The sequence below is a fragment of the Neltuma alba genome, unplaced genomic scaffold, assembly GCF_004799145.2.
Source record: "Neltuma alba isolate B1F8T4 unplaced genomic scaffold, ASM479914v2 tig00013120_pilon, whole genome shotgun sequence".
NCBI lineage: Eukaryota > Viridiplantae > Streptophyta > Magnoliopsida > Fabales > Fabaceae > Neltuma > Neltuma alba.
In genome coordinates, this window is record NW_021637442.1 from 219,150 (window position 1) to 244,149 (window position 25,000).

Below are 25,000 nucleotides of genomic sequence, written 5' to 3' on the forward strand. Positions count from 1 at the left end.
TCATGCGGGTTACATAACTCAAAGGGTATCTTTATAAGTATTAACATTGAATCTTCTTTTAATACATTTTTTATTTCTACTACTAATTAATATGATTAATCACTTACCCCCATCACTCCACTAATTAATAGCAATGCCATATATATATATATATATATATGATTTATCTATTTAATTATATAAGCACCATTGTCATTTTTTCTTAATTAGGCAAATGTGCTTGTCTTTTTTATCATAGGTCTGTTCAAGACATTATCAGTCACTAAATGTGATATATTACATTTGGTTTTCAATATAAGAGCTAGATAGTTAATTTGAGGATATTAAACAAGTTAGCTATTTATAAAAAAATGTGTGTTGACTTCCTTAAATTATCTTTATTCATGCAATCATATATATTAAAACTACATTCATGTAGAAATACCTTACGATTAATAGAGATATTTTTGAGAACATATTATAAATTTTGGAAGACAAGGCAAATTGTTATCTTATATTTAGGACTGTCAACTAGTTGTTATATTTAGGACTGAAAGTAGTATATTTCAATAAAGATTTGAAATTTGGTTTGTGTGAAGGATTATTCCCTTCTGCTGGTTCCATTAATTAGTTAGCACCATTGTCCTTTTATCTCGTGGCCAAAAATTCACAGCAGGCAAATGCGTTCGTCAAAGACAATAAGTCTATTGGAGAAGATCGAAAATGCGGCATAAGTCATATATATTTATATTTGAGATATCAAAGTGCCACAAGTATAGTCAGGATAACAAAATTTAATAACAAAGGCCGAACATTCTTAAAACTAGAGGAATTACAAGGAACCAAATCAAAGTTTGAGATCATCATCGATCAGCCCCTACAAATCGCAGGTATTTGTTGAGCAGAAAACGAACATAAACTTGTTGTTCCTCCATTATTATCACTTATACTGATCTGAGACGACTTCTTACAGTGAGCAATGGCTCCCTGGATCGAATTTTCTCTCTCAGAGTTCGTACTACAACACCTCTTGAGGTTTTGATGAGTTGCACTAGATTTGTTTGGAGCTAAAAAAGAAGAAGATGAAGAAGATGAAGATTTGTTGTTTCCTGATTGCATCAACTTTAGCCCCACTGAGAATGACCTCCTGTGTCGATTATTGCTATTTCCAGTTCCATTTCCATTTCCATCTTCACTACTCGTTCTTTTTTCTTTATTGTTTGTTCTCTGAATCTGTCCAAATGGTACTTTCTTCCCTGATTTCGCGTTCTTGTTCAAGCCCTTTGAAGCTGAGCTTTCATCTGCAACTTTTGTTGAAACTGCATAGTAGGTTTCACAAGAACAGGCTCCAGATTTGCCAAAGAGAGACCTAAGGTAAGCCCTTGAAGCCTTTATGGTGGACCCTAAGGAAGGCTTTTTCATGAGCTTCTTGGTCCATGACTTCTTGTTCTGGTACTGATGCATTTTTTCATCACCGATATGATCATGATCATGATCATCATCACCAAACTCGAAGATATACTCTTCTGGGTTTAGTTCTCTGCTAACTTGGCAAGACTCAAATGGCGTGTTGCATGTGGTTGTGGTTGGTGTGGGTTTTGTGGTGGTGGCTAAAGGAGTACTGAAGAACTCATCTTGATCAAACTCATTATGAAAGGTCTGGTTTTTGTGATCAAAATCAGGAAAAGGAGAGTTTTGAAGAAGCTTTTCAACCATCTGTAACCTAGGAGGAAGATGAAGAGGAAGAAGCTTCCCTTTGTAGAAAAGCTCATCAGCTGGGGAAGCTATAGCTTCTGATCTCTCTTCAACATAAGTGGAGGACATTTGAAACTCAAACTCTCTGGGTTGTGACTGCGAGTGGCAGAAGATGGCATTAGAGTACGAACTAACTTCCATGTCAATGAAATCTTCACCGCCAACAAGAATTTTTGCAGCCATATCGGATAAACCAGAAAACTCTCTGATCACAGTACTGATTAATTAACTTGTAGGGTTTATGGGAAGGAGGTAGACAGATCAGGAAGCTAGCTAGTTGAGCTTTTATCGATGGAGAAACACTGGATTTATATAAAAGTTCACAGCATAGTGGCACATCAAAAAGTTGTAACCTGGAATTATCATTATTGTTTTTCTCAAACTAGTTGCTTTTTGTCTGTCTTGTGCTGGAGGCATGGGGGACCCACCCAACTAAATTTTGCGCCTTATCTTTCATTATTGTCGTACGTGTGTTATGTTTTTATATTGTTAGTGCTCTGTGCCAGATAGCTCAGGAAATATCTGATATATAATTCTATCAGTGATCATCCCAGAGATGTGGCTCATCATCATATTAGCTCAACTTCAACCTGCACGCACTAACCAAAAAGGAAAGTACACGTGTGTGTGTGTGCGCGTGTATGTAGGTGAAACTAGCTAGTTTGAAACGTGGATTTGCTTCAAACACAGAACGAAGAAGCAAGTTTGTGCATAGTACCTTTGGCTTTGAATATATTGAGTTTAGGGTTAGAATTACTTTGCCTGAAATGCTTCTTTTGGTCCATAATATAAAAGTTAATTTGGCTTTTAATTTGATTCTAAATATAAAACCACAGTCCTCTTTGTCTTTATATTTATCCATTTTTCTAAAGTAGTTCTTATAGTAATTACACATATTAAACATTCTATCAAATGGTAGTTTTAGCTAATAGACATGATTAACAAGGGTATTCTAGGAAAGACAACACATATTTATTACAAATAACTAACTTAATAATCTTTTTAAATTAGTCCACTGGGTTTTATATTAAGGACCGAAGATAATATAAGTGAAGAAAAACCGAACACATTAACAAGGTTATAATGGATTCTTTGGCTTTTACATTAGGCCAAGCAAATGTAGCTTAATTTGTGGATATTAAAAAAAATTAGATTGTAACAAATATGTTATAATTTCCCTCTAAATTATATATATTGAAACTACCTGTCAATGTAGAGTCTTCTTAATATGTGCAATTAGAAGGGACATACTTTGAGTAAAAAAAAATGTAAATTTAAAAAGTAAAGTAAATTGAGGTATTATATTTAAAAGAATATGTTATCAATCAAATTTAGCACATATATATTGCTATGATATAATCTTCAAATGTAAGGGAACTATTTCACTTGGACACGTGACATGCACATAATGATGGCTAACACGGCAAAGATGATTTTCATTTTTCAAGTGTTACTTAAACATGACTATACGACTAATCAGCTTACAACTATACGCAGATTTCCCTTTTTCTTTGTTCTTTGTACTATTTTATAGGCAGAGAAGATTATGTATATATAGCAGAGAAGATGATATATATATATATATATATATATATATAACGCCATATATATATATATAGCAATTATTTGGACTCCACAAACTAACCAATGGCTCTTTCTAAGTGATTATGAGTGTTAATTAGTGAGATATATATATATATATCATAAAGCAAAAGCATGCACTTTAAGAAAGAGTATAGTCGCGTTTGTTTCAAGAATCTTGGCAACTTAAAAACAGTTCAATGCACCATAATAAGGCTTTTCTTTTTTCTTTTTTTTTTTTTTGCTTTTTGAGTAAATGGATGAAAACGGGGAGATGAAACAACATAGTATTAGGTTAATTAATTAATTATTTTGGTGTGTTTGAGAATTAATTAATTAATTAATGAAGAAATGAAAAATGGGAAGCAAATTAAAGAGGAAATAAAGGTTATTTATTGAGCCGACAAGTAATGGTGGGAAACGCCGGAATGCATGCAATGCTCGAGACTTTGTTTCTTGTCCTTCCTTTTAACCTACACCTTTTTACCTTAATATCCCCCCATTCCTTTTCACTCACTTTATTAGCTTTTCTTTTCTCCTCTAAACACTCCACATAATATAATATAATATAATTGTTTTAAATAAATACATCCAAAGGTATTGATCCTAGTGAAATGCTTATGGCTGCTTCAACACAAAGTTTTTGGTTTGAATATATGTGTGTGTGTAAATGCAAGGAACCTAATTTGGAAGAGGTAACTATCCATTTGGGCTTAACCTAATAATACTGAATATCAGATGTTATAAAAAGATAGTCTCTTCTGCTCTAAATATAAGAACTATATAACTAATTTACTAATATTACGGAGATTACTTTAGTATGTTTTTTTTGATAAAAATATGTATTGGTCTTTTTGAAATATCCCTTTTGCTAATCATCATTTGCATCAAAATTAACCTCTATGATAAAATAATGGGGATAGTTTGAAAAAAGAATATTTTTTTTTTTTGGGAGATAAAATGAATTGAGATATTATATTTAAGATTAAAGTAAATTCATCAACTAGCTAACATGTTTAAAATCAGATGGAATATACATATATGATATTAAAAAAAAAACCCTAACAAACTTGACTATTGATGAGTTTTGAACCGTATATGTGACTAATTTGTTCAAAAACTCCTTATGAATAAAGAACCCATACTAGTTATTTATTAATCCTGATTGTATATCTATATATTAATTATACCTCAGATCTCTTACATTCATATTATTAATTCTTCTTCTTCTTCTTGCATGGTCAATTGAAAAAAGCGATAAATTAAAGAAAATACTTGAGGCTGTAGATAACGATTAAGGGGGTAAATTTTTTCCTTATGACAAAAAGAGACATTTGGTGTATCTCATGTCTTTGGTATGGTTATTAATTATATTGGAATTAGATAATTTAAGATCACTAGAGACTCGACAATAATAGGAGATCATTTTCTTATATCAACCTGATAAATTTAATATATTTTTCCCATGGTAGTTACTAGAAAAGTTAAACCCAAATAAGATAAAGAAAATTAAATTATAATCTCCTCTCTTGCTAGCTTAGATAATTTATGGGTTATTTTTATTTTATTAAAGAGAATGTTAGGTATAATGGATGTGCTAAAAGGAAACACAGAAGTTAAAAGTTTGTGTGGTGTCTTAAGGCAGTGTTCCGTGTTACCTGAGAGTTTGCTTATTACGTCAGGTAATAATAATTTATTAGGTTCACTTTTTTTGTATTATTAGTGTTGGACTTGGTGCAAATTATTGCTTTTGTAAATTTTAAAAGAGTACATTATTAATTTACTTTTTTGGCTTTTTAAAGATGAAGTGCGTGGATTGAGATTTTTTAAAAATAATTTTAACTTTCAAGAATATAATCTTTTCACAAAAGTAATCAACCAAAAAATGAATGGTATAGGTAGAAAGAGGCTATGGTACTCCACGAAAAAAAATAATAATTTTTCAACAGAAATCTCTTTATAAAAGTATTCAACCTGAATAGCCAAGCTTAACCTATATAATTTAGGATAAATTATTCTGTCACATATTTTATAAAAGATAAGGGGGTCAAATTATATAAAATTTGGACGCATACGCATTAAGCAAAAGAGCCTTTATAAGTCTGGTTAGAAACTGCTTTATTTTCTTGATAAGAATATTACTTCCATCTTTGTCTCTTCTACTTAAGGCATTCCAGGCCCCTGGGCAATCATAATGCTCTTCAAAGATAACACAATTTCCTAATCTTTGTGTCACTAAGTGTGTGCGCATTTGTGTGTGAGAGAGTCTTAATGTCCTTTTAACACACTTTAAATTCATTTCAGGGTTGATCTCAAATTTGAACCATTCACATTAAATTTGGATGGTTTATATTTGATTTGATTTAATTGTTATGCTTTAATATTTTAGAAAATTGCAAATAAAGACTCCCAATATATAAAATTGTGATTTGAGACCCTGAATTTGAAAAATAGCAAATAAGGACCAAGTCTTACTTTTACAAATATAAAATGTGGGTGAAATGTCTACAATGCCCCTTAGCCAAATTGTGACTTGGTATACTGAAGTTGTCATTCGCTAAAGTAAACTTGTTATTTCCCATGGTTAGCTCGTCATTTGACATACCCTCAGCCAAGTTGTGATTTGATCTACTGAAATTGTCATTCGCTAAAGTAAACTTGTCATTTCCTATAGTCAACTTGTCATTTGACTGAGAGGCATTTCAGACAATTCACCACGATTTCATATTTGCAAAAGTAGGACCGGTTCCTTATTTGCTATTTTCCAAATTGAGAGTCCTAAATCGTAATTTTACATATTAGGGGATCTTTATTTGTAATTTTTCCTTAATATTTTACTATTTTAGTGGTGTAATTGTTTGCTAGTAATCGCTACTTTGTTCTAGTCATTCGTGATTAAACTTCTAAATTACACTTGAATATTTGTAAATATAATGGTCACTCACTGAGATACTATCGTCCTTTGCTGGTCCCAGTTATCATTGTTATTTGCTATATGTTGTTCTAATGTCCTTCATTATATGAAACTTGTGATTGAAGCAACAAGTATTTGCGAAAATAGTGGTCACTTGCTTAGATAATAGTGATTTTTTATTCACCATACTATTCTAGTAATTTCAGATTGTTACCTCGTGTACTAGTTTGCACTATATATGATTGAAAAGTTTTAGTGGCCAAATGGTTGTGCATATATTTGGGAATTAACTAAAAGGCAGATCAAATTCCACTTTGATCATAGGGAAAGAAGTTCCAAGAGGAAGAAAGATAAGACTATATTAACATGCAGCCCAATAACGAGTTGCAGTTGTTCATAAGAGTGCTATAGTTTGATACTGCAACAATTTGATCCACACTGCAGCTCCATTGAACGGTTTATCTAGAGTTTTACATTTTCACTTTGTGTCATCCTTGAGCTCCTTACATCACTGAATTAACTACGAAGTATACAAAACACGACACAACAAACATGTACTGTTCAAATACAATTCATGCCATATCTTTATACAAGTGTCGGACGGGTATCGGGCATCTACTATAACTCTGATCTTGAAGTATCAGTTCTCCACAAATCAGCAAGTATGCATTTGGAGTAGATGGGCCTAACTGCTGGCAGCTGAATTTGCATGCTCCAATTCCTTTTCAAGCTCATCAAAATCCCACCCACCAACTTCCTCTGTTGATAAGTCTTGGTCAAGCTTTCCAGAGTCAGATTCTAGTTCGCTCAATTCAGCTTCATGATTCAGCGGCTGATCAGTCCTGGCTGCAGCTGATTTTGGCTCTTCATCGTTCTGTGTCTCTGAAGGCTCAGTAACTTGAGCTGTCGCTAATGTGCTGCCTTGTTTCCTTTGAGATGAGACTTCGGCCTCGCCACCGCGGCTCTCAATTTCTAAATAGGGCCTCTCGATAGAATCAAATTGTGTCTGTAACTTTTGGATAGCATCAAAAAGCTCTCTAACATGTTCATCGTTCCTGCGTCACAGAGCACAATATTCAATTGGCTACATTATATTGTTCATCTCATGAGTTGCACTCAATTTTCAATTTGGCTCATAGTTTCAAGTGAGTTATCAGATTTTGTCAATGCAATTGAACATGTCTATCTTCGATGTCCCAAATCTATCTTAGATGTCCCAAATGTGCGAGGTTCAAGCCAACAAGAAAAAGGATAAATGACGTGAAATCCAGTCAAGTATATGAAATATAACGCCCACCTCAGTGCGTGAGTTGGCATGGTTGATACACAACGAAAAACACCGGGATGGCACATCCTCATCAGTATAATTTAACAACCCATTGATGAAATTTTATCACTTAGTGTTAAAAATTGAAAAATATTAATAAAGCAGTAGTCCCAATTATCAACTAATAAATTATAGAAACCAAGATGAAAATTGAGTGAGATTTTGGTGACTTGCAGGGTAATTCAACACATTCAATTTTTGGATAGTTAAATGGTCAAAATTTATGGAGTTTAGCTGGGGTTGAATGGGCATGCCCAAAGCACCCCTACTGTAGATGAAGTTATATTGCAATCTCTTGTATATTCCTAACAGACAAAAAGATCCTGGTTAACGTAAAATCCCACATCAGCCTTATTTCAAACTCAAAAAGTAATCCACAAGTTTTAATGAGGAAACATAAGATCAAACACACAAAGCAAAACCTGGAACTTTTCTCCTGTTGAGCCTCAAAATATCGTTTCATGCTATCCACTACACTGAAGGTGGTTATAATCTGAAATAAAGGGAGAAAACCATCATTAAATAAAAATATATTAATGCACTATTTCTTTCCCTTTGTAGCCCATCAAACTCGTATCAATCAGACAGGAGGCAATTTCAACAGAACTTCAAATCAAACAATACCAAACAGACAAAAGTGAATTTGCACAAAAATTTAATATGCAACACTGCGAGTGATGTTTAAGAAGCGTAGGGTGTAGTCATAAACAGACAGCATCAAAAGTAGCCACCAAGCCAACATCACGGTGAAAAAATAGGAAATACATTCACTTTTAATGGCGAAGAATTGATGGTATGAAGACTATAGGCAGAAGGGAATTGAGAAAGAAATTCATTCAAGATTCATCAACAGCCCATACCTTTTCATCTGAACACATATACCAGCACTGAATAAAAGAAAGACAGTCCCAAATACATACTTGACCTTCTTACAACTTCTTACTTAACAGCCAAGCCATATTACTAACAACTACCCAATCCCTCATATCGATTCCAACTTGTAACAACAGATAAGGAAGGCCATGGCCCATGGATGGATAAGCCAATTACTTTTAGGTGTACCGTGGGGGAAACATAATTTCCGAAATACTTAGAAAACTACATAAAAAATATTTGGGTAGTGTTGAACAAGAGCCTCAATTTACTATAGGAAGAAGCAAAAGCTCTGAGTGAGTCCAGGTTCTATTAAATGGCAAATTTTGGGGATTTTCTAGTTGGCTGTCACGGGTGAGAGAGTGAACATGAGTATAACGCATGAGATGCTGTATAAAGAGGCAGAGAAGATTTTGGTTGGTTTCTGGGAGAGCCTATGCCTCTTGAACACAGAGCTGTGATGTGTCTGTTTATGACTAGTGTATTCCTCCATTAAACCTACACTTTGGAGAGATTTGCGATTCAATAATACAACTCTGGAACTGATTTCATCATTTAGGCATCTAGAAAATTAAGAAACAGCATTATGACATACCAAACACATAAAATCGCACATCTTATAAATAGGCTCCATAAGTATCTGGGAAATTTGGCCTTCAGCTTTTGAGGAATTTGATAGAGTTTTACATAGGCTATCAAAAGCATAACACAACCCTCCTCCGCTATGATAGGAACCGGGGGCCTTTACTAGTTTATACTTCAGTGAACTATTATGTTTTATGCGTTTTATGTTTTATTATGTGTCTTGTATTAATTGTGACAAGTGTCCAGCGTTGGTTACATCATTGTTAGCTTTATATGGATGAGATAAGGTAGTTATTTTCAGTTTATGTACCATACTATAAATATCATACATGTATTCTGCCAAAACGGGAGATGAATGAAAAGCATTATTCGGTTTGCCTTAAACTTCCTCTTCTAAAATTTCAATTCTGGTTCTAGGCTCTCTCTCTCCCCTCCCTTATCTTTCTCTTTCTCTTTCTCTTCTCCTCTCCTTCCCTTTCTTTCTGTCCTAACTCTCAAGATCTAACACTCTACGCAAGCTTGGGACTGACTATAAAACATAGGCAAGGTTCCAACGCATGCCTTACTGTGGAAGTCAGCCGAACTTTGATACAAAATTGATGGAACCTCAAGTAAACATCATATTACTTATGTATTTATGGGACTGCAATTCCCTTTAACAGTGATAGGAAGCAGAATTTACAAGCTCTGATGGTTATGGAGGTAGAAGAAAGAAACAAGATGGGTAAAAAGGAAGCAAGCTCTCTCGCTTTCAAGAGGCCTGAATCTCTCCGCAACATACCGAATACCACATTAGAACATCCATACCTTGGTTTCGTAAGCCAAATATTCCTCCTCAAGACTTTTCCTTGGACTCAGATTCGAATCCTCATTATCTGTATGGGATGGCATCCCTGACCTGCTACCTCAGGTGAAAGAAATTAAGAAAGTAGATAAATATATACAGAGACACATACAAATTTATTTAACTTTCAAAGTACTTCATAAAGATAACTCAGAAAGATTAGCGAGAATATGACATGGCCGAGCATGCAGTAGATTCAAAGACAAAAAGGACCTTACCCATGACTTAAATTTTTTAGGTTCTCCACGAAAGAACCAATACGGCTGACCCAAGGCTCCAATTCTTTCTGTGCATGACACAGAAGATTGTATTACAAAAGGGTGAGAAGCTGTGAAGGGTATAAATATATGGCATAATACATCCTTTTTCTGCGTCTGAGTCGGTAAACCAAAAGCAATACCTTGTAAGAAGTAAGAAGTTGAATGGCCAAGTTTACGAAGTATTCCTGGTGCTTCTCCAGCTCACCACTTTAAATATTAAGAATTAGAGGAAGTATCACTTTGTCAATTATCAGAAGCAAATAAAGGCAGAATTATTATGTTGAAAGATATCATATCATTCTCTAATGCAGTAAGTCTAAATACTTACTTGACCTGCTTCTCATGAATTTCTGCATTTGATCGCTGGAGATCCCAAGTATCTTCAAGAAACCTAATCCAGATGTTCAGAACATCTGCTTCTACCTTACATGAGGTAATAGATTTTGAAAGTTCATCTTCCTGTAAATAAAAGGTTTGAATCAATATCTCCAACATCTTGATGGTGAAAGCAACACTGCATTAAGGCAAAACTAAGCATGATTACACAGTATCCAACAACAGATAGACAAAGAAAAAGATTTATGCCTTTGTTTTCAAATGTTCAATAATCTGATTATTTGCCTCCTCAAATTGGTCCTTCTCCTCTCTTGCATCCGATAATCGTGCTTGAGCAGCAGCCAAAGAAGTATTAACCTACAGATAGGCCACACTTCAATTATTTAATTTAAGGAAAACTTCGTCAAACCATATTAAATCCTAAACATGTTTACACACAGATGAAAGGTTTCCTTACAAAGATGCGTAATCATTTTATGTTGCTAGAAGAAACATCTTATAAGGTCCATACGAATAAGAAGTTAACAAATAAACAACCCTATAGAGAATATGAAGATCAGACGAATTTCAGTATCCCAACACGAATTTTAGTCCATGCTTCTGCTATGCCTAAGTTATGGTTAAAGTAAGCTGTGAAAGCAAAGAGTTCTGAATCCAAGTTACTCTGGAGTAAAGGAGCATACTCCGTGGTAATACAGAAATGTAAACTATTAGTTGAGAAGTGAAGCCAAAGAGCTCAATTGAAAATTTAATTGCATCCCATAAAATGTCATAATCAGAAACATATTTGTGTGCCAGTAATGTGAAAATCTTTCATAAGTGAAGTTCCAATATTTATAAGCTGAGTTCTCATCATGGAAGAACCATTTTTATAAACAGATAAATAATTATAGCAAAGAAGACCAAAAAAGGTAGCAATCAATATTATAAGAATGATATATGCCATGCTTGCATCTCTGCATATATAACACAATAACTTAAGCCATGGTCTTCAGAGATGCACACTTAATATCAGCCTTTTGGTGGGTTCCGCAGCTGCCTCAGTCTGAAATTGTGGTCTGCAATGCCCACTCCAACCAAAAAAAAAAAAAACCTAAAAAAGCACAGAAAGATGACTGATAGTGATACCTTTTTCAATTCAGCTTCAAGATCATCTTTTTTCCGTTGGAGCTCTAATATCTCAGCAACTATTTCCTGAAAACAAGTAGTAAAATAAACTGAACAACACAGCCATTACACAATAACACTGCTATTAAAGGTTAAGATGGAATCACAGCTTGACAAAAGGGTATAATACTCTAAATTCAGACCCTATTCTACCAAAGGCAACACAGAGAAGTCAAAATACTTCTGAAGTGGAATATATGAACATAGACACCTCACAAGACACACGAAAGTAGCAACAGAGTACTTAAACATGCCTCAGCACCATGGTTATACAAGCATGATAAAACTAACAACATCTAAAATGGATGCACAGAAGCAGAAATGAGAACATGGATAAGACAAATGATAGCTTTCAATAGGCTAACTCTCTCCCAGGTCTTTTTCCAGAAAATCCCTCCTCCCTTTTCTTCCCTGTTCCCCTTCCTCCAAATGCTGTTTTTACAGCATCATCTCAGCTGCCACTGTCACTTCAACATCCTAAAATCCATCTTTTGCTCTTATGCATTCTATATTCTTTGAGTGAAAACCTAAGGCTGCATTTGGTGCGCTGGAATTAGGATGAAAGAAACAGAATCAGAAATGAATTCCTCCTTTATGCATGTTTGGTATGTCTTAATCATGATTCTCATGAAATCTGGTTCCATCAAAAGTCCCAGAATTGGACTCCATGCCCTAACCCACGGAATTGATTAAATTCCATAGATTCAGTCACTTAGTTGCATTTTACCCTCTCCCTTGCATCTGCATGGCCTTTGACTTCTCCTCCTCTTGTCGACTCCTCCCCCTTCCTCCATCTCCAACAGCCGATGTGAGTTGCCCCCAGGCCCTTCAACTCCTCCCTCTCCAATCAACTCTTCCAATGACATCCAGATTGCAAGAGGAGAAGCTCAAGATCTGGAGAACCCTGCGACTGAGGAGCTCATTAGATCTCATCTTTCTAGCTATTGCTCTGTGGAATAGCTAGTAGAAAGGTGGCAAATGGGTTCCTTATTAATGTCATATCCTATAAACATTTTTTTATATTATATGACTGAGTTTCTTTTCAATTCATTATTTTTCTAACAATAAAAAATGTTTTCATGTACCTACATGCTATTTCACTGGCCATTTATTTTCATTTTGTGTATAATTTATGCTGCATTTTAACATTGCCATGCAATAACATCAGGTACCATAGATCGCCGAGCACTTTTTGCAAGCATGTGCCCTGCATAATTGAAGACTACAGATAAAGGCAAAGGGCGAGAATACACTACCTTTTCTTTTCCATTAGCTTCAATGGCTTTGGCCTCACGAACTTTTAATGCCTCCTCTTTTTGTAGTCTGCCAAATTATAAAGGGCCAAAAAATTTGTAAAGGATCAAACACATCTGAAGGAAACTATGAACCAATGAGAAACTAAATACTTTTTTATTGATATTTATTTCACGCAATCTTCAACGTATGAAATGCAAAGCACTGAAAGGGTAATCATAGGGTAGTTTATATTCAACATTGGACTTCAGATTATCTACATGAATAAATTCTAAGAGATTCACATCTGAATTCTGGGTATCTTTCCTGCAGTTTTTTGAAGTTTCCAAGAAATAAAAAGAAAAACAGTATTATAGATTATTTCCTTATCCACTTTTTAAACTATAATCCAAAACTATTTTACTTGTTAGATGACCCCAACCAAAAAAAAAAAAAAAATCATTAGAATGCTTACATGAAAGTATCAAACTTCTCTTAGTTCCAGCTTGGAATGAAATTTACTCATCAAGAACTGAAAAGGAGATATTACTAAATTTTAAAGCAAAATGAGATGCTTTCACGAAATACGCTCTCTCTCTCTCACATAACAACGAAATACAGTTTCTACCTTAAGCATAAACATGATTTCACAAAGAACTGATAAATAACATGAAATGGAGAACTTAAAACCGAATTCCATGATTTGATTTTCTACCTGTTATCTGAAAGACGTTTTTCAGCTTTTGCAGCAGAGCTGGCGAGAGATTCCAACAACACCTTCAACTTGTCAATCTATTTGTAAAAATGACAGTAGTGGTTTAGATAGAATTTCAAATAAAATATCAAACCGTGTTCACTAATTAATTCCTCAACAATAGAACCTATCAAACTGCATTTAGCTAGAATTTCAACAAATGCAGTTGGAGCCAAAAATGCAGGTTCTGAATAATCCCAAATCATGTTGCTCTACCCTCTTCAAAGAAAGAATTATACCTTTTGGGCATGAATCTCTGGATATTTTCCCATATTTAGAACTTTTTTCTTCAGTAATAGTTCTTCAAGTCTGGAACAAATTCTAATTTGTGAAAGAGCGACTTTTGAAGCCTGCAAAATGGTTCCATGGTCATACTTCATTTGATAAATTTAAAAAATAAAAAGTTATATGGTACAAGAGAAAGTGCCCCAGTCGCTTCAAAGTTAAAAACCTTTACTTTCGTCCGACTGATCTTGCATGTGCCTTTTTCTTTTTGAAACTCTCCCACAAAGTTCCAAATAGATCTTTATGGGTTCATGATGGTTTATATTCTAAGAAATACATATTCAAGGAAAAAGGTAGCCAAGGACCAGAAGTTTTATGCTATAGCGTGGTAAAAATAAAATGCTCAATAAAAATATTGTAGAGCGAAAAAAACAAGGGCACCACTTGAGCTACACTGAGAAGATAGGGGTAGGTGAGGATAATAAAGGGGCAAAAAACAAGAATTCAAGAGCCAACAACCTTAAATCAAGCAACAAGTCTTTTTTGAGACAAAAGGTGGAAATTGAGATCATAGGATTCTGATCCATACAAAGCATGCAGCATGAGCTAATCATATTATCCCTTGTTCCTGGTAAGATTGATAGGCTAATTGAAGACTTGAATTGTGCCGCACAGAAGCATGTTTACATTAAAATATCTTAGTCATCTGGCAAACATCCTCCAGACCATCAAAGGCAATTGAAAGGGAAAACTATGATAGCCACGCACCTTTATTGTTTCTTCAGCTGCTTCATGCCCTTCACTTGAATATAACTCTGAAGTTTCCATCTGGATGAGCTTTCTCCTAAGATTAGAGGACTCATCATCTATTCTGCAGTTATGTAATACGATAAGATTGGACTTTAACTATATACTACTTCTCTCCAAAATTTAGATTTAATGTTACTGATACATGGGAATTCCTAATTCCCATGTATCAGTTACTGTAAATTTCCATCCAATGATATAAAAAATTGACACGCTTTCATCTAAATTTTACAGTTCTGGCCTTGATTATTATAAGCCACGTTTTGCTCCTAAATCAACCACAACCCCCTACATAAAACGTAAGCCCAATTTTAGATCCATCTAAGCTCCAGTCTCAAACTCTTGACAAGTGATAACCCTTACCACAGCCTTCTAAAATATTGATTTCTCACTGTCTTAATATGTCAAAGCCAGCCACAGTCTCATCACAATTAACGTGTCACCATCAATAACAGAGGCATCTAACATCTCCATTAAACCCATGTTGGGTTACATGCCAGAGAACCTGGGGATGAGTTGAGTGCAAGCACATAATATTCATTTAAGATGGTTCAAAAATATTTACAGACCAAGTGGGCTTCATACATGTCTGATGTAAATCCAGGCCAGAAAAAGCAGGGGAGAAAGAGAAAGCTGAAGATGATGGGAGGAAAAGAGGAAGGAGGAAAGCAAATGGTTCAAAAAAATGACAAGCAATTGCTGAGGGGGCTATTTATATTTTATAGGGACCCCACAACAAGAAAATAAAACAAACAAGAATAAGAAAAATAAATAAAACAGAAAATATTTCTAAGTTTCTAATTATCTAGAATTTCCTACGCCTGGTAAGTTTTCAATTTCCCAAATATTCTCTTCATGTTCTCCAGTATGTTCGTTTAAATGTCTGCATTTGGTCCTAACGATCTCTCGTTCCTTTCTTGACTATACCCTTTCATTTTTCACACCAATTTTTTTTTTCGCTTTCAGAAGGAGCTCTGGGGATTTCCAAATCTTTCTTGTACAAACTGTTAAAAATATACAGGTATTAGTAGCAATATGAAAAGTTTGCTCTCTCAGTCCCTCCAGACACAATCCTGGCCTCATAAATATTTAGTTGGAAGGTTGTTATTTCTAAATGAGACAAAATATATATATATATATTGACAAACTCGTTAGTGCACGCCAAGCTCAAGATAGTAGCATGCTGTGATTGTTGGAATGGGAAAAATGGAACAGGAATAAAATCATCAAGTCCACCATGTTTGTTAATGGCCAAAATAAATTAAAATTGTAATTTTAGTCAATAAACTTCTTGTACCAGCTTAAGCATATTTTACATTCGATCACAATTATACACAAGCTGGTGGCAGCGGAGAAGCAAGGAATGGAGGGAATCACTGCTTGTCATCCAAGTCCCCAGAAAAATCTAGAGCTACATGTCTTTCAAGTCTCCTGACATTTCCTAGGGGAGCCTTATATTTATTAACATATAGAAAACTCCTTTAATTAAAGTAAGAAAAGGCTAAAAGCTTCAAGTCAACCTATTTTCAGACTACATCAACAATCAACAAACTCTTCAATTTAAATATCAGATCAAACCTAAAATGTGTATTTACCACAGACAAGGTATGAAGAAAGTTCCAAGAAAACTCATTGATTCGTACTGACCTTGCAATATCAAAATTGATTTTCAACCCAGTAATGGCATCTTGTGCAAACTGAAGCAACTCCTCGCGCTTCATCTGTATTAGAAGCACAATTCCCATAGTTACAAAGCCAATAGCTATTAATCGGTAAACTGCACTACACCTACAGGCACAGAACATAAGTAAGACCCTCTGAAATGCCAACATGGAATTTCATCAAATTCCCTTTCTTTCATGATACAGAACTTTCTAATGTTAAATAAGTAGTGAGGTACGAATGGGAATTTTCTCCTCCAGGAACTGGGGTAATGTTCCTAGTTGAAAAACTTTCTCCTCCAAAATCCCCAAACTGGGGTAACTTCAGAACATAGAGTAGGGAGGACTTTGGAGGATTTGTAAAAGTTAGCTGAAAATCCATCATTATCTTCTTGCCCTCACAAATAACTCCCAAAGGTTTTAATGACATCTTGATGGAAGATTGAAGACTATTACTGGGAGTAGGAAACCCTAGAATCTCATATTGATTTAATGTTATGTTTTAGATTATTAGAATTTATCTAAGGATTGGGTTGTTGACAGAGCACGATGGCGTCGTGTGATTCATGTAGCCGACCCCACCTAGTGGGATAAGGCTTGTTGTTTGTTTGTTGTTTTGTTTGTTTTAGATTATTAGGATTTCTTGTTTTTCAGATTTGATTTGGATTAAGATTTCATTTGAATAAAAGTAATCTCTTAGATTACTGGGGTCAACTTTTATTTAAATATTGTGATTTGCTTGAACTTGTAGAAAGGGGGAGTTGAAAATGTTTGTATATTTCATTGCAGCTAATCAAGAGATATATAGTCAGCCAATCAATTAGAGCCAAAAGAATAGGGCTACAAAGAGACACGGGGGATCAAAAGGAATCATAAACAATTCTAACAGATAAATGTATACGTTTACATACTTATATATATATAGGTCTCCACACTCCTCTTTAAGTTGGAACATAGATGTAAATCATGTCCAACTTCCCTACAAAATACTCAACATCTGCAATCTCGAGCAAGTCCTTTGGTGAGAATATCTGCAATCTTCTCTCTTAAAGGAATGTAAGTTAAGCGAATGATACTACCATCTATCTTTTCTTTGTTGAAATGTCTGTCTATTTATGGGAACATGATAGTATAAGATACCAAGTCCCATAATAAGTAAAATGGAATGCTCAATGGGATATTTAAGTAGATTGGTTCTCCCACCTCAACAGCTAGCTTTTGGGGTAGGGTTCTCTAATCCCACTTAGGTACCCATCAATTGGCATTAGAGCCAAGCTGTCGGCGACTTCGTAGAGGGCCACCCATGGAGGGTTTTGACAGCTAGGATGTCGAGTGAAGTGCCATAGAGCGTAGCCGTTGAGACGTCGGCTTTCCATGGGGGCCAATTGATGGGGACTTGGTAGTATGGGATACCAAGTCCCATATTAAATAGAATGGGATGCTCAGTGGGGTATTTAAGTGGGTTGGTTCTCCTACCTTGACAGCTAGCTTTTCAGGTAGGGTTCCCCAATCTCACGCAGGTACCCATCACTATCCTAACATAGTTTCCCCCCCCCCCCCTTCCTCGTTGAACAAAGAGACTCAACATGCGTAGTTCTGCCATGCTAGACAGGATTAAGTAAGATGTTGATGGCCGCCATGCTATCTAAATAAAGTTTAATTGGCAAATACACGTGCTCTTCTTCAGTTCTTTAAGGGCCTTCCTCACTCATCCCCAAACACACCATGTGACAAGTTAGTTACTAGAGGATATATTCTCCCTTTTGCCCCTACCTATAGCTCATCACTATCTTTATCTATTTTGGCCACTCCCCTCTTTTTTCATATCTTTTCATAAACATTCCCCCCTTTGGGATAATTAGCATCACATCCATTAAAAACCATATCATTGAATAAAATATAAAAGAGAAATTTCACATATTAACCTCTAACTTTCATGCTCGGTAGCCAGTAGGCCATGTCCCTCATCATTTTACCCTTTTAATTTTCCTCTCTCAATTAATACCATCATTCAATAACTCATGCTTCTCCAATAAGTTTAAAAATTGTGGAGATCGAAGATGTATTTTTGTTGCCCATCCGAAAATGTTTGTGGTGTATAATATTACATATTTAATATATCTTGAAAATCAAAACTCAAAAGCCACTAAGGAAAATGCTAGTCCAGAACTTAAAAATTTTTTGCATGGTTGAAATTTTAAAATTTGAATGTAAGCTACCTCCAAAGATCCCACCAACTCAATAAAACATGGGAAACTTTGTGCTGTCCTTATGTCAAGATATGAATAGAGTCATTCATCCTTACCAATAATTCTTCTTGATAGTTCAAAAATGTTATTGCCAGATTCTGAATGCTTCTAACTATGGCACTATGAGCATCTTTTCCCCCAGCAAGACAAAGCCTACAGATTGTTGTACGGAATATTGAATGATGAATAGCAGCAATAGGGATAATATAGTATGCTTCCTCACAAAACATGTAGATTTCAACGAAGATGAAGATGAAGATGAAACTAGCTGACCTAAAAAAGTTATTTTCAAAAATAAAATTTGGTCCTTTAAGTAACACAAACATGCCCCAAATCAAGGAGCTAGTAAACCTTTGTATTTTCAAAGTCAAAGAAGAAATTATAAGAGAAAAGGAATAAGACAAACCTAATATTTTATCAAACTATGCGATATGCCTCAGATTACTAGACATGCAAGAGAAATAGAAAAGCCATGAAACTCACCTGAAGATCTCTAGGAGAACAGAAACCTCTTCCTCATTAGGAACTTCAAGAATCTGAGGCATAGAAAAGAGTTAACCCTGAAGTTAACCTCCATAATCAGCAATTACAAAATGATTTAGACTTGCACAGGAAGACATTCTTCTTCCATTTTTATGACACCATCATATTGATGAATCTGGAGTACGACTGTAAGAATAAGACATATTCAATTCAATCAAATTGTTCATCGCGGCAATGTGTAAGAAAATCAATAAACTCTCAAAAAGAACTAAAGTGATTAAATAAAAACCATTTTGGATTTTGATGTATTTAGTTTCTTTCAATAAGATTGAATTTGTAATGTATAATAATCTAAGCCTCGATTTCAAATCATTCAAACAGTTTAGTTAACAGGGTAGTTTCACACTGACTGGCTTTTAGCAGACACAAAAACAAGACGGCTAATTTGAAGAGTACCAGAAAGCTGGACCTCTTTCTAGCTTGTCCTCATGTTTGACCCCGTTGTTGGGTTACATTTTTGTACATTTGCTAAGGGGAAAGAGGGACTGCATGAGGTTTTGTTGCTTGGGCTGGAGAGATCAAGGTTTCTCTCCTGCAGGCCATGGATGATACAATTCTTATAGTTCTTGAGGATAGGCAAAATTCAAGAAAGTTATTTCCTTCTTTTTAAAAAAAATAGAAATTAAGAAAGTAACTTCTGTGTTGACGTTTGCAAGTCCGTGTCTGGCCTCCATATTAACCATTCTAACAGTGGGTTGTCATTTCACAAGGATGAAGGAGCTCAGATCATTAGGTAGGCGAAATGGCCCTAACATTAATGAGTAAGCACATAATACACATTAAACCATATCCATGAACAGATCTTAAGAAAGTGGCTGGATAGCACCATTCTACCAGGAAGGGTCAAAAAACTCTCTTAAAATATGGAAAAGAGAAACTTCAAGAATCAGGAAAGTTACAAAATGTTACTCTCCATTTTTTTGAGGACATAGGAACATATAAGGTGATAATCAACCATTTTGCATAATTTTACAACTCAGCACAATTTTACACAAATAGCTGAGAGTCACATCGTTATACATACCATTGATAATATAATACCCTCCAAAGAATGACTTCGAATGAAAACATCACGGAAATTTAATGGTTCACCTCCAACATCAGCATCATAATACAAAACCTGATCAATAGCATTAATAGAACAATCACAAAGAGCTCATACAAAAGGATACTTTTATAATCAATATTAAAAAAAATACATCAAAAAAATCAAAACCATCCATATCAATTACAAGAAATCATTATGCATATAATGATCCTTCACCAATTAGGAATCACTAATTATGCATAATGATAATCAAAGTATCTTCTAATTTGATGGCATAGAAAATAGGATTCAATTGAAACTCTGATACAACCCATAAAAGTATCATTTCGTTGAGTTCTTTCCCTCTGCAATACCTTCAAATAGGAGAATGTATATTGGAGAACTCAGGGAAACCTCTTCCCAACCCAGTCTTTGCAACATATTTCTAGACTTCTATTATGTATTGAATTATGGAGTTACCTCATTGTATTTGTCTCCCCCCCCCCCCCCCCAAAAAAAAAGCGATCATTTGTTGAGATCCGTTTAAAGGCCTTTGCTGTAGAATTGACAGACTGTTTTTCACATTAAGACTACCGATCCTCTTTTTTTATATTCTGTCTCTTTCTCCTCTTCCCATTATCTCCAACCCTTTTCTCTCTGGCCCCACATCAATGATTCACATATCTGAATTCTGCATGCTCAATTAGTCATTTACATTAATATTTTAACACTGAGCAGGTTCTTCCAGGGAACAAGTGCTGTGATCAAGACAAGACATCCAACAGACTCCATAAAATCGTAGTATGAACTCTAGAGTCTAAGAGTCAATCAGTCCGTATTTGGGGGAAAAATGAAAGAAGCCATGATTGATGTAATTTAGAAACAATACCATGAAGTTCATGGCAACAGAATACAACCGCTCCCACACAATACTGAAGAAAGAGAAAACCTATTCCTATTGAATGACAAAAAAGAAGCAAACTGTCAATGAATTCCATTATAGTGTAACACAAACACGTAAAGCTTTTGTGTAAACAACAGCACTATCAGGAATTAGGAAAAACAAGCAGTCTTAGAAAAGACTTCTAGGCTAGACTCTGTCTCAGCAAATTAGAAACTTTAGCATACCATGCTTTCAGACACCACATGATCATTAACACTCCAAAAGTCAGGTAAATTGAGGAGAGTGTAATAAGTAAAATTCAGTTAGATTAAAATAAATCATGCCTTGAATACAAAACTTTTATTTACCATAGATGGTTTCCTCAAATTCTCCTTTGCTTTGTCAACAGCAAAGTGCTTCTCAAGGGTCTTCTCTTTATCTTCATCCAAAGCAGTAGACATTTCCTCAACCTCTTTAAGCAAAACTAACCATCTTTTAAGCAATTGTACTCTTTCAGGGCCCTGATAGCAAATAGCAGCTTCTTCCAATCTCTCGACTGTCTTCTTAACACTTTTGAAATTTTGACCAGCCTGCAAGAAAACCCAAGATTTAGAGATCAAATTAACCAAAGCATCTAATATGACCTTCATGGTCAAATCATCTTGACATCAAAGAACATCAAATACTGTTGTGAATACGGCATTAAAATTAGAACTAGATAGTCCAGGTTTTATGGAATCTTCAGGCAGTTTGAGTATTTAATTTGCAATCCAAAGAACTTCTAAACTCCTTGCAAAATGTTGTCATAAAATGCTGGGAAACTACAACATGGGTAGAAAGAAGACTCGATCCTATTCCCTAAAAAGAATAAGAATACAAATGCCGAGAAACCTATCCAAGTGAAACTTCTAAAAGAATTAGGGATTTATTATTCCAAGAGCTTACTGTTGTTTAGGAATCTTAGTTAACCTTTATCAATATCTTAGAGCATATCTTATACTCAATGCATAGCTTCATATTACTATAAATTAAAAAACAATGTGTGTGAGAGTTCACTGTGCACAAGCCGCCTTATCTCTCATTGTTATCCTGAATGTGACAATTCATATCACAACAAGGGAAAATTAAACAGTGCGTTCCTCTGGGAGAACTGATAAGTAGGAAACACTATCGCAACCCCTCTGCTGGCTAGTTAAGAAAAATAGGATATTTCTGAGCAAACTAGCCTACTAACGGTGACTTCAGAGTCAAAACTTCCTTTGGAAAGCAAGTTGCCAAAATTGTAAACATCTCAATAAACGTTTAAGCGGCAAGCTGCCAAACTTGTAAACTATCCTTCTTGTATGTTATGAGCTTGAAGTTGTAGAGTGAGTGGCCAATCAACCAAACGAAGAAGAGGAAAACGAACAGTTAACCCGGTTAATAATATCACACTTTTTAAGAATTAATAATAGAACCCAATACTGCCCAAAATGTGGTTAACAAAAACATTTCTAATTGAAAATTAAACAAAGATAGCAAAACCTAATTTGAGAACAACGCCATGAGAAGAGAGCGAAAACAAAATTACTAAACACTACTCCCATGCATGAGTTAGTCCTCAAAATTAACAACTCAGTCAATTTGGCTTCCAAAATCACCAAATCACCTACACTACAACGAATTCGTCGTATCTATGGATGAATTCGGCATTTGCTAATTTTCGAAAGTAAAAGTAAAAGGGGGATAATAATTTACTATGTTTATTGTAAGAAAATCTAAGAATTAATGAAAATAATAAGAAAGACCAAAGAGATAGATTATAGGGCATTACAATGCGATCTTCCAGAACTTTAGCACCCTCGGCAACGGCTTGGCCGGCATGTTGAACGACGGAGTCAGCATAACTCACTACAGACCTCAGCCAGGACGACATTCGTTGGCAAGCTTTCTGATGGTAATTAACAAACTGTGAACCCAAGAAAAGGAGTAGGCGATGGATAAAGCAAATTATGGGGGTTGGAGAGTTGGGATTAATAAGAACAGTTAGAAAATGGGTAACTTGTTGACCTGTTGACTTCTGAGAATACAATCATAGAATATAAACAGAATGTCTATTGAAGGGATCAGGTAGTCAGAAACCAGCAAGAGGTTCGGCCTGAGATTGCGAGCAAAACTTGTGATGGCCACATTGGGCCCGGGCAATCCAGGTTTCACTTGGTTCCAAACACACAATGCAGGCTACGTTTGGAACCATGTAAATGCTATGCGAGATTCCAAACATGTTCTTGGTGGATGATATGCTGAGTTTTGTCGGAATGTTGGCTGAGGAAAAAAGATGCTGACTCGGACAAATCAATAATAGCAAACATACATTGAGTTCTAAATACAAAAATCTAATTAATAATACAATTTGTATCGTAAATTATATATTACCTCCGGTCCTAATTATAAAAGCCAGCTGACTAATTTGAGGAGATTAAGAAAGTAAGTTGAGTTAGTTATTTGTCCTAAATAGGTGTTGTCTTTCCTAAAATATCCTTATTAATCAAGTGTATTGACTAAAACTATCATTGTTAGAAAGGCTACTTTAGAAAAAAGTGTATAAATATGATAGACAAAGTGGATTGGGGTCTTATATTTAGAACCAAAATAAAAGTCAAATAGGGTCTTATATTAAGGACCGGATGTAGTATTATATTTAGGACCAAGGTAGTATATTTTAAGTGAATTAAGTTTTGAATTTGATATTAATTTTGATATTCTTCATTATATCAAGGGGTATAATATAAAATCAGCATGCATGAATCATGATATATACACATTGTGACTTATTCTATATTCTCTATGCACCATAGATATAAATCGTTAATATCCCGTCTAATTGCCGGCCAAAAAAGATATCTTGTCTAATTTAGTAAACACAAAATTCAAGAAAAATTTTATTAAAGGCCGCTGCGGCACCTTAATTTCCTTCCACCCCAAATAATTCTGAAACTTCACTGCAGTCTTTTGGGGCCAAAATAAAATTAACTTATGTAATAAAAAGACCTTACTGCCCCTTATAAACCCAAATTGAAGCTCACTCCCTCATCCAACCCTACTGCATCTTTCGTCTTCCGTCTTCACTGCTACCGCTAAAGTTGTATTGATCTCGTTATGCCTGTGGTTCTCATTTTCCTAATCTTCTCAGTCTATAACCATCATTCATGACTGCTTTATAGTGCTTCTATTACTCAATCTTTTTTTTTTTTTTAGGCATCTTCAAGATGTGAAGAATTTCTAGAGCTTCAAGAAACTTGTGCAGTTTCGGTCACTTGTTTTGGGAAAAAGTTTGTTGCTTATGCCATTAAGTTGTGCAACAACTGTGGAGCCCCTCTTCAAGTTTCTCAATCGATTTTGTCATTCCCTTCACCATTATCTCACCCCACTCTTACCTTCCGTCATGGTTCTTAAGTTTTTTTATGTTATGAATAACAAATATACAGTGTATTATCTAAAAAATGGTGATTTTGTGTTGCAAAAATTCTTAGTTGTGGTGTAAATTCATGAATTCCAGTTGTTCAGATAAATGGTGATTTTTGTATTATGAAAACTCGTATTTTTATTGTAAATTCACAAATTTTAGTTGTAAAATTTTTAATGAGATTTTGCCCATAAAATAAGAAATATGTCTTTTTTTTTTCATAAATTGAACTATAATATTTGAACTCATACTTATGTGTGCAAGATAAATGAGTTTGTATAGTGATATGAATAGATAAAAAAATTTCATGATAATTGGGTATTAGCTGTCCCAAGTATTGCATTGAAATTGCCTAACACTTGAATTTAAGAAATTCACAAGAAGAATTAGTGCATTTACAAGTTAATTGCAGCGATTTCATGTCTAGCCCTATAATAAGTAAAATTGAAAAATTAACAGTAAAAATTAATGCATTTACAAGTTTGAGGTTTTATGTAACAAGTGAAGTTACATGTTATGGATTTTGATGTGGTATTTAGTATCCTTATTAAT

General features: G+C 34.8%; 2 protein-coding genes across 6 annotated transcripts; both read right to left on the reverse strand.

The window, feature by feature from the left end:
* Positions 1-712: 712 nt before the first annotated feature.
* On the reverse strand, positions 713-1,953 carry LOC114734656 (probable membrane-associated kinase regulator 4). The gene has a single exon (XM_028922297.1). The coding sequence runs from the start codon at positions 1,915-1,917 to the stop codon at positions 850-852; it is 1,068 nt and encodes a 355-aa protein (XP_028778130.1). The 5' UTR covers positions 1,918-1,953; the 3' UTR covers positions 713-849.
* A 4,609-nt stretch (positions 1,954-6,562) lies between these two features.
* Positions 6,563-23,020, reverse strand: LOC114734619 (myosin-9). 5 transcript variants are annotated; one of them, XM_028922246.1, is made up of 18 exons: positions 22,817-23,020; positions 21,372-21,593; positions 20,118-20,213; positions 19,034-19,086; positions 18,607-18,703; positions 16,288-16,361; positions 14,602-14,677; positions 13,848-13,958; positions 13,570-13,646; positions 12,878-12,944; positions 11,583-11,681; positions 10,704-10,811; positions 10,447-10,577; positions 10,259-10,325; positions 10,077-10,144; positions 9,822-9,915; positions 7,979-8,049; positions 6,563-7,284 (listed from the first exon to the last, which is right to left on the reverse strand). In XM_028922246.1, the coding sequence occupies exons 1-18, from the start codon at positions 22,916-22,918 to the stop codon at positions 6,915-6,917; spliced, it is 1,983 nt and encodes a 660-aa protein (XP_028778079.1). In that variant the 5' UTR covers positions 22,919-23,020; the 3' UTR covers positions 6,563-6,914. The 5 variants fall into 5 exon arrangements, with proteins under 5 accessions (XP_028778079.1, XP_028778080.1, XP_028778078.1 ...); XM_028922247.1 differs by having other exon boundaries at positions 11,583-11,648; positions 14,602-14,704; XM_028922245.1 differs by having other exon boundaries at positions 9,822-9,912; positions 14,602-14,704.
* Positions 23,021-25,000: the final 1,980 nt, after the last annotated feature.

What these genes read in the sequence shown, in the direction of transcription:
- LOC114734656 (XM_028922297.1), bottom strand. Translation starts at nt 1,917, where the DNA reads ATGGCTGCAAAAATTCTTGTTGGCGGTGAAGATTTCATTGACATGGAA.
- LOC114734619 (XM_028922242.1), bottom strand. Translation starts at nt 22,918, where the DNA reads ATGTCGTCCTGGCTGAGGTCTGTAGTGAGTTATGCTGACTCCGTCGTT. An exon ending in AAGTTCTGGAAGATCGCATT is followed by an intron (nt 21,594 to 22,816) that starts GTAATGCCCTAT and finishes GTTTTCTTGCAG; the next exon opens with GCTGGTCAAAATTTCAAAAG. An exon ending in AAGCTAATGGAAAAGAAAAG is followed by an intron (nt 11,682 to 12,877) that starts GTAGTGTATTCT and finishes GTGTAATGGCTG; the next exon opens with TGTTGTTCAGTTTATTTTAC.